Source organism: Pteropus medius, unplaced genomic scaffold (genome assembly GCF_902729225.1).
Source record: "Pteropus medius unplaced genomic scaffold, Ma_sr-lr_union100, whole genome shotgun sequence".
Classification (NCBI taxonomy): domain Eukaryota; kingdom Metazoa; phylum Chordata; class Mammalia; order Chiroptera; family Pteropodidae; genus Pteropus; species Pteropus medius.
In genome coordinates this window covers 2512143-2521504 of record NW_024354501.1, presented here as the reverse complement: position 1 = coordinate 2521504, position 9362 = coordinate 2512143, and the positions used below count along the sequence as shown (strand labels likewise).

General features: G+C 62.6%; 1 protein-coding gene across 1 annotated transcript in view; it reads right to left on the bottom strand.

Moving 5' to 3' along the window:
• Positions 1-3886: 3886 nt before the first annotated feature.
• The window catches only part of LOC120595348 (uncharacterized), a 114859-nt gene continuing 109383 nt past the window's right edge, over positions 3887-9362 (bottom strand). The window contains exons 19-22 of the mRNA XM_039853457.1: positions 7578-8450; positions 6998-7113; positions 6240-6664; positions 3887-5246 (exon numbers count right to left, since the gene is read on the bottom strand). Coding sequence (XP_039709391.1) covers positions 5149-5246; positions 6240-6664; positions 6998-7113; positions 7578-8450 — 1512 coding nt within the window. The 3' untranslated portion in view covers positions 3887-5148. The remainder of the gene's footprint in view (positions 5247-6239; positions 6665-6997; positions 7114-7577; positions 8451-9362) is intronic.

Here is a 9362-nt window from a genome sequence, read left to right as displayed (position 1 = left end):
TGCCCCGCGCCGCGCGCCAGGCGGAAGTACCGGCGTGCCCCGCGACGCCCGCCAGGCGGCGCCGAGCGCCCAGGCCGGAGCAATCGAAAGGCCACGCCCCCGGCTCGCTGTGGTCGCTGTCCCCGGTTCAGGTGGCTCCCCGGAGGCGCGCCCGGAGTCCGGAGGGTCCCTCATTCCGGACAGTGAATGAAAAATGTGTGGATGCCCGAGCGGACCGTGTCGTGCATCCGTACACGTGGAGGCGAAGGGGACGCCGTGACGGCCTCCTCGCCACCCCGGAGGGGCGGGCACCCGCGGGCTTCGGCCCCCGGGCTACTGAGACCTGGGCCTGGATCAGCTGCTCCCGGCCTGGCGGCTGGGACCGCCCGCCCCATCCCCACCCCCCGCCACCCCAGGCAGTGCGACCCGCCACCGGGCACTGTCGACTTTCCGGTTAGGCTTCTGTTCTCTAGACAGTTAAATATTTATATTGAAGCTAGATGTGCAGAACAGCGCGCGAGTCAGAAGCCCGCTACGCGACGCATGAGCGCACCCGCGTGGCTGCCGCCCCGTCCCGAAAAGACATCCGATCTGAGAATGAGTTTTCTTTCTTTCTTTCCGATTTTATGCTAATTCTTGATATTTTGCCCTGTTGCACTGGCTGGAATCTTCAGCACAGCGCCGCACCGTGGCGAAAGTGGACACGCTTTAGCGGGCCGCGCTTCATTGCCAAGGGGAAATGAAGTGATCAAAATTCATGGCACCGATAATGGGACCAATGAAAATCCTGTATCACCTATTAGGATGCAATGAGAAGTAGTACGTGGCTTTGCTGCTGAGATTCTAGTTACGAATTTCCCGATTCTGATGGTCAGGTAGAAAAGGTGGTTTATAGGAAATAGCCTCTGAAGTATTTGGGGGGTGTTAGGGGATCATATCGGTAACTTACTTTGATTGTTCGGGAAAACATTTCTTTCTACCGTCTGCAGCTTTTCGGTAATTTTGCTGTGTGATTGTTTCAAAATAAAAAAGTTAAGACAATCCAAACTTCGCTTAATTCCGGAGATGACCACCAGGTGGCGCCCTTAGACCAAAGAGCTGCTTTTACTTGGCCCTTGGCTTTCTGGATTTTAAAAAAGGGTTTCTTTAAAACAGGAAATTTGTATGGTTTTCTGTGGCTTTAGCACATGAACGGGGAGATAAATCAAATGACAGGCAGTTTTACTAATTTCAGGGTATCTATGAAGTCGAGAACAGTGTTTTTTATTTTATTTCTTCTAGCTAGGGTTTCTCAACCTTGGCGCAGCTGACATTTTGGGGGTGGGTGATTCTTTGTTGTGGGGGCTGTCCTGTGCATTCCAGAACGTGTAGCAGTAGATATCAGTCCCTCCTTCCAGACCTTGCCAGATGTCCCCAAATGGATAAAAAATCACCCCAATCCCCCACCCACCCCCAGTTGAGAACCACTGTTTTCTGCGAGAGGTGTTCTCTGCTCTGGGCCTTGGGTTCCCGTTTGGTCAACTGGGATCCACGGAGGTATCTGGTCACGCTTCGTGAGCCTAGTACATATCAGGAGGGGACTCTGGGGGGTGGGAAGTGAACCCCGGGGCATAAGCTGGGCGCCGCGTTGCACTGCCTAGGTGTGCTGCTCTGTGCACAAACAAGCCACAGAGCCTGGGGTGTCAGGAAAGGCCTCAGACGGCCAGCCAGGAAGGACAGAAAGCAGCAGAGAAGGCTGGACTGGGGTGCAGGATTCGCCTCTCTCGTGGCAGCAGCGAGCATCGGTCACCCCCCCAGCCGGCTGGGCAGAACCTTGAGAGGCTAGAGAATGGCTTCGCTCTAGCTTCCCGTCACCCCTGCGTGTCCTCATTAATGTCCTTCTTCCATACTTACTTCTCTGCTTCCTTGCCTTTCCATCCTCTGATCTAAACCTCCACCCGTCCCCTCCTTGGGGACCCGGCGTACCCCAAGTATCCGGGTTGCATGCAGTCTGGCCACGCTATCAGTGATTTAAATGTAATGAATGACAGTCTCCCCACATTCAAGGGTACTCCGCTGTTGGCCACATTTAGACCACGTTGCCCTTTTGCTTATTTATTTCAAGCTCTGTCAAGCCTCCTTCCTGTCTTCTATAAAAAGTACAGTTGTCCCCAGGCTTTTGCAGAATTACAGCGTCTAAAGACAGCAGTGGCCGAAGAGGGATGGGCATATGCACCTGGGGACCACTGTGAGGTGCCAAAGAATTTGGGGACAGGGTCGGAAAAATGTCACCTGCTAAAAATAGAGCTAGTTTGTAACGAATGCGTCATGGCTGCACTTGGCCAGCCGCAGAGCTGGTCTCCCCTTCCGCGGAGAGCCCGTCGCCCTCTCTGGGTACACGGCTGGGAGCAACCGAGCCAGCGTGTGGTCCAAGGCAAGTCACTTCACGTCTGTGAAACGACAGATTTAGAAGGGAAGATCCAGGATTCTGTCACGTAAAACAAAACCCACAGACAGGTCCAGCCCAAGCGAGTCCAGATGAACTTACGGCCGTGCCATCTGCAAAAAGGCATTTTATATAGTCCGTCCTTTTTAACGAGGTGGCATTTGGTCCTTGGGACTTTGCGAACAGCTTCTCGGCTGCCTTCTGGAGCCGTCAGCCCTGGGACAGGCTGGCCCGGCCACTGCAGTGAAGGCACGTGCGCTCCACCGCGGCCCGGCTGGTTCTTGTGGTCGGTGTCCTTCGGGGGTCCACTGGTTACGTCTAAACGTGTGAGACGACAAACTCTGAGTGGGCAAAGGGCGCTCAGGGCGACAGTGGTCCCTGCACCAGAGGCACCGAGCAAGCTGCTGGTTTTAACTCCACGTGTCTCGGGTGGGAGGTGGGGTCCTCACCTGCTGATGGCCACACGCCGCTCTCCCCCTCCAGCCACCTGGTCACGGAGGAGCTCCCTGCGGCCAGGTTCTGCTGCACAAGCCTGTCCCCATGGCCACCGCTGATGGGACTCGGCGAACACCGGTCCAAGGCAGACCACCAAGGCCGAGGAGCAGCCTCGGCTTGGTTAGGGGCGAGGATGGGTACCAATTTCACCTGCGAGATGGTGGTGGTTTTGTCATTTGTCCCACCCGGTGGAGAGAGGGGGCACCGTTCCAGCGCAGAGAGGGTACAGGTGACATGTAGTTTTGGTCCCAGGGTTCCCAAGGCCGAGCTGAACCCTGAAATTCTGCATTAGCCCTGAATCCCGAACGACGCTCGTCACCCGCTTCCGTTCGTTCCTGTCATTTCTAGTTGATGCATTTCCTGTATCTGCGGCAAGGAAGCCACATGCTGCTGAGCTCGCAGAGAGGCCACGGTGACAACCGCCAGCAGCACGGGACCCCCGCTAGCAGGCTTGCAGTCACTGCAAAAAGACAAGCTGTGACCTAATTAAATCACACCTGGCAGCTGGAGGTGAAGAGGCTGGCGCTCTGGGGCACAGCGGAGGAGGCTTTTGTGGCCGGAAGAGGGTCTCATTGCTAAAGCAGTGGTCCCCAACCTTTTCGGCACCAGGGACGGGCGCTCCTGTGAGACTCTAACGCCTGATGGTATGAGGGGGGCTTAGGGGGGCTGAGGTGGTGACGCCGGCGCTGGGCAGCGGCCGCAGATGCAGACGAAGCTTCGCTCCCTCACCTGCCGCTCCCCTCCTGCTGTGCGGCCCGGTTCCTAACAGGCCACAGGCCCCGGGGATTGGGGACCCCTCTGCTAAAGGACACCCCGGGGCTGGAACTCAAGGTCTTCTCCCGTGACTCTGTCGACATTTACTGAAGCTAAAGTCCTTCCACGTAATGGCTTCGGAAAGGTACAGAAGCCACAAACGAAGCCATTTCACACACGGGCCGGCACCCACGTTTAACTGTCGTGCCTCGGAAAGAAATACGGCTCCTTCGCTGTGGGATGTTAACTCTTTTTATTAACTTAGGGTTAACATTTTATCTGTTCTGTGGATTTCTCGTTAAGAGTTGTGGATCCGATAGACACGCGCCGGGCCCCCGGCCCACAAGGAACCACTGAGACCCATTACAGTCAAAGAGACAGGACACAGTGCACAAGGACGAGCTGGAAAAGATTTAAGGCAAACATCATTCCCAGGTTACAGGGAATCATCGAACAGATCTGTGCATTTCAATGAAAATATATGAATATTTGTCAAAATAATTAACGTCGGTAAAAATCAGAACACGTAGCTTATAAAAGGCCTACACAGGTTTGGCAGAAAGAGATCCAGCCGTGCCGTCGGGCTGGGGGCGCAGGCGGACACGGCCGCGCCCGCCGTGAGAACCGGCCTCCCGAGGAACAGAGCCAGGTGCGTCTGAAAAGCAATCCCACGGGACCGGGAGCGCTGGGCGACCGACAGCTCGTGAGCTGCGGTTACATTTCGGTAAGATGAACTGCCGGGCGGTTGGGGTGTTTTTTGGCGGGCTCTGGGGAAGCCTCCTGGGGACCCTCTTCGGAAGGCCCTGCATCGAACAGAGGTGCTATTGGGGCCATGAGACTCCTGGAGACACAGAGGCGGTGACAGATGCTCAGTGCCCTCAGAGGAAGAGCTCCAGGGAAGAGGACCTCCCCATGGGAGTCCGGGATGTGGCTTCCTGAGCTGTCACCGCAATTTCGGAAGTCGCTCCCTGTGCGGAAACAGGCGCTCATCCCCAGGGGTCACACGTTCGATGCCCCCGAGCCCCTATTATTCGCACCAAACCGTCCCCCGGCCGGCTCTGTGGCAGGTGGGGGACAGGTGCACCGCTCGGCCTTGCGTCACGCGCGGGGACAGCCAGGCTCTGCGGACGGCACGGGGAGAAGAGTGATGAGCGCCCGCCTCGCTGCTTTGGTCTCGAAGAGTCAGTAAAACTCACGGTCCCAGGAGCTGCTCCGAAGCTGGAGTCGGGGGGGTGGTCCCCAGAATTCGTTTTGTTCCCGTTTGGAGTTTGCCAGGAGGACGCAGCCAGCAAGCGGAGTCTCACAGGACGCAGTGTTCGGGAACCGCGCCCGGGGGGCCCGCCACCCACCTGGCCTGGGCGCCCCGAGACGGTGCCCAAGGACCTTGCTCCTGGAGAGACGAAGCTCTCGGGTGCGGGCCACCACCCCCGAAACGGGCTCTGGCGGCAGGCTTGGAGACGAGGCGGGTGGACGGGTGGACAGCCCGGCGGGCGCCCCTACCCGGCCAGGAGGCACGTACGGCAGCAGAAATGAACGAACAGCTTCCGCTGGCACAGCCGGCTGGACTTCACCATGGCGCAGAAGGTCTCGTCCGCTGCAGCCCGCCCGGGAAGGAGAAAAGGGGCACATCACACTCTGCGGCCCGTGTGACAGCGCCGACCGTCCCGCCGGCCGGTCCGATGGCGTGCGGGGCAGACGCGGAGGCAGTGAGGGTGGCGGCCAGAGCGGCCCTCGCAGTCACCCCGTGGCATGCGGGGAGCCCGGCGTGGCCGAGGTGGCGTGCGGTGTGCAGGAGCTCCCGCTGAGTGTGGGGGACCCAGGGACCGGCTGTGACCACCTCGGTTCCCCGGGCTTGACGAGTAACCTGAGCGGGCGACTTCCCAGAGAGGAAGCCTCCTGGCCTCCGAAAGGACAAAATTTGGCAAACCAAAAAAATGGCCACGTGCCAAGGTCTGCAGGCCCGCCCAGGGCCTTCTCCGTGGCCGCGTGCTCGGCTGGGCCAGCGCCAGCTCTGTGCCCAGAGACACCGGAGCTGGCAGCGCCCTCTCCTGAGGGCTACTGGGTGGCGGTGCCCAGAGCTGGGCCGGGCCGCCCCTCGGTGGCCTGCTGAGCCACGGAGGCCGCCTCCCCGCATGGCACGGCTGCCACGGCGCCTGCGCCAGCCCTCCCCTGGCTGGAATCCCCAGATGGGCCTTTGGTGCTGAGTTCCTGTCTCTCACCCGCCCAGAGACCCGGCCCCTCTCACGGCAGACGTGGTACTCTGGGTCCTCCTGGTGGGACAGGTGAGCCCCAGCTGTGGGCTCCGGGGGGCCGAGGCCCTCAGGCCTCCCGACTCTGACCCCCGAGGCCGGCCTCGCCCGCGAAGGCGCCGCGCACGGGCAGCCTGGGCTCACGCGCCACGGTGGGAGCGGCACAAGGACAAACTGGTTTCTAAGGTCACTCGACAAACCAAGCAGCAGCGGCTGGGTTGGTGGCGGGAAGTGGCCGCGGTCGGCGTCAGAGGCCTGCGAGGAAAGGGCCCCTGGGACGCCTGCGCCGAGGGCCGCCGCTCCCCCACGGCGGCCCGGCCGCCACCCGCGGGGCTCACCGTTGCTGCAGGTGTGGTTAGTGACGCACGAGGTCCCCAGCTGCGTGAAGCCCGTCCTGCACCGGCTGCAGTTCCTGCTGGAGCCTTCGCAACTCAAGCAGTTCTCGTCGCACCTGTGTGGGGACACGGGTTCCCACTGCTGTTGGGGGAAGAGGCCCAGGCGCTCCAGGCCCCCTTCCTGCAGCCCGTCTCCCCTCCTGAGCTGGGACGCGCCCCCCACTCCCCCCGCCACCGCATCCCCCACAAGGGCCTGAATCCCCAGCCGAGCTTTCGCAGGTCCTGCCTCCTGCTGGGTGGCTCTACGCCCTGGGAGGTGACGATGATGCTCACAGCCACTGGCAGGGGCTGAGGGCAGGCCCAGGTCTCCCAGACCTTCAGTGGCACTTGGGCAGGTTGGCGCCCCCCGCAGGGAGCTCCATGTGCAGTGCAGTCAGGCCGGCTGCACCCGGTGATGTGACAAGCCTGATCCCACAGCCCAGAGACTGCTGCTGCCTGCCAGACTAGGCTCCCCCTGTGGCGACATCGGCCTCTGCCCCAGGGCATGGGTGCCCGTCCAGTCCTGCCCACGGAGGACCCGGCGCCGTTGCTGAGGCAGGTGACTGGGGCCTCAGGGCCTCGGGCTGCGAGCGGAGATTGGTTTTACTGGGACACAGCCACACTCACTGAGCTTCGTGCCGCCTGAGTCTGCTCTCCGGGTGGCAGGGCGAGCAGCCGCGACAGACAGACATCGTGTGGCCTGCGAAGCCCAAGCCTCTGACCACCGGGCCCTACGGAAGAGCCCGCCGGTGCCGCCCGGGCGGTGGCTCTGCACCCACACAGCCCCTGGTGGCTGGGTCTCCGCGCTGCTGCAGTCTGTCACCAGCCCTCCAGGTCTCTACAGCGACAGCCCAGACAGGCCCCAGAAGTGGGGTTCAGGTCGGGTGGACAGGGCATCCGAGCAGGAGTCTGGCTCGGCAGACCCCTCGGCCTGCCCCGTGTGGGCAGTTCTCGGCTTATGACAGATGCCACCTGCCTGGCCACTCAGCATGGCCTTTTTCCAAAGTGGCCCTCCGCCGGGCTCTGACTGCGTCACTGAGCGCCCGCCCAGAGCCCCCGCGTGCCCTCGACCTGCACAGAAGGCGGTTTTTATTCTTCCAGTGAAGCTGGAGTTCAGGTCATCACCTGTCACCTACGTTGCAGATGTGAGTCCCGGGGGCCAAACCCCAGCGGGGCCAGGCCTCAGCTCCTCGACCAGCGGCGAGAGGCCGCGCCCCGCCCCGCAGCCCGGAGGGGAGGGCGGCCCCCGCCACCCCCCCCACCCGCCGTGCGCTCCAGGGAGCCCCCGGGGCCTGGTCTTGCCTGCTGCAGCTCCTGGTGGCCTGGCCACAGGCCCCTGATGCCACACACAGGGTCTGGCTCCCTCTGGGACCGCTCCCGCCCGGCCTCATACAGATGATGCCCCAGTGAGGCTGGAGCGAGGGCCTGGCAGAGCTGCCGCATCTGGGGCTCGGCCATCTGCCGGGCCGGGCCGGGCCGGGCTGGGCCGATGCTGTTTCCACTTCTGTGGGTGGCGCGGTCACAGTCAACCAGCCGGACACAGCTTCCTTTCTTCTCTAAACGCGGACTCCCCGAGCTCTGGGGCCTCCCTGGCAGCCCCTGCGGGCGCGTCGGTTTCTGACTGCTGTGTGACAAATCGCAAGCACCGCAGCTTAAGCCACCGCCTTCCGGCGTGTCGGGTCGACAGGCACCAGCCTGGGCAGCTGTGGAAGGCCGGGCTCTCTGCTCAGGGCCTCGCAGGCCCCGGGGCAAGGTGTCAGCCAGCTCCGGAGAAGCATCCAGCATCGTGCTGTTCCCAGGGAGTGGGGATGGCCCCCGGCTCCCCCTCAAACCGTCCCGGGGCCCCTGCTTCTCTGAAAGACCATCTTGGCTCATCTTTGTCGCTTTATAGGGTGGCCGTGCCAGCGGGAGGCCCTCTGGGACAGGTTCTGCGGCCCTCCGTGGGGCGTAGTTCACCCCCAAACTCGGGCAGGGCCGGCATGCCCGCTGCAGACGCTGGCCCAGCTCCAGCGGGCGGGCGCTCCCGCCAGCCTTCCATCGCCCGTCTGCTCCAGGCGACAGCCATCGAAGTCTCGCTGAACTTCTGCTGGGATGAAACGCAGCAGGGGACGCTGGGGGGTCGCTGTCCCCGCGCACCCAGGAGAGGCCGAGAGTGTGCAGGGTACGGACGCAGGGCTGTGAGGGGGCGGCCGGCCCTCGGGCACCTTGTGCTCTGCCTTCCGGGGGGTCCCTTCCTGCCGCGGGCTTCCCAGAAGCTCTTTGGAGAATGCTGGTCGCGGGCCGTTCTCAGGTTCGGGTCCCGGCTTTGACGGTCTTTTTTGCGTCGTTTGCCTGCGTGCTGGCCCGGGTTTCCGCATCCAGGCCCCGGCTGGCCACTTGTGTCCCAGAAGCTGCCCAAGGCCGGTCACAGGGCCACTCAGCATGCCACGGCCCGGAGAAAGCCAGGCTCTCGAAAGCTGTGCTGCCTCAGTGAGGGCGGCCTGCAGAACGAGCAGGACCGAGGCCTTCCCGAGGGAGCGGTCCGCTCCGCAGGGGCCGCCGGAGCCAGGGGGCTCCGCAGCCGGGAGCGCCAGAAGCGGGCGTGGGGTTGGCTGCCCTGCCCAGCGCTCTTCCTGGGTCTAGCTCCGGTTCCCAGCGGGTTGGCCCAGCAATGGACCCCTCTCCAGGGCTGAGAGCCGGCCCTCCATGAAGGTGGGTGCGGGAAGGTCCCGCCCTGATGCCCAGGGCCCCGCGGGGGCCTCCTGCCCGCGGCGGGCTGGCTGCCACACTGGGCGATGCGCGCATTCTCTGCCCAGGGCGTCTGGCCAACGGGAGTGACTGGCCCTCGTCCCTCATTGTCCTTAGGCTGCCGTCCCCGGTGTTGTCACCCTCGAACCAGCTGGCTGGTTAAGAGGCAAGGCTGACCTCAGACGCCCGCAGCGGGGGTCCCGAGTGGCCGCTTCCCTATCTCGAACCGGCTGCGCCGAGGGGCCGAGCCCCGCGCAGAGCCCCTCGGTGGGTCACGCAGGACCGGGGCTGGGTGGGCTTCACTGGCTCGCTCAGCATGGCGGGTTTTTTTCTTTCCTATTTTTTTTTTTTTTTTTTTGG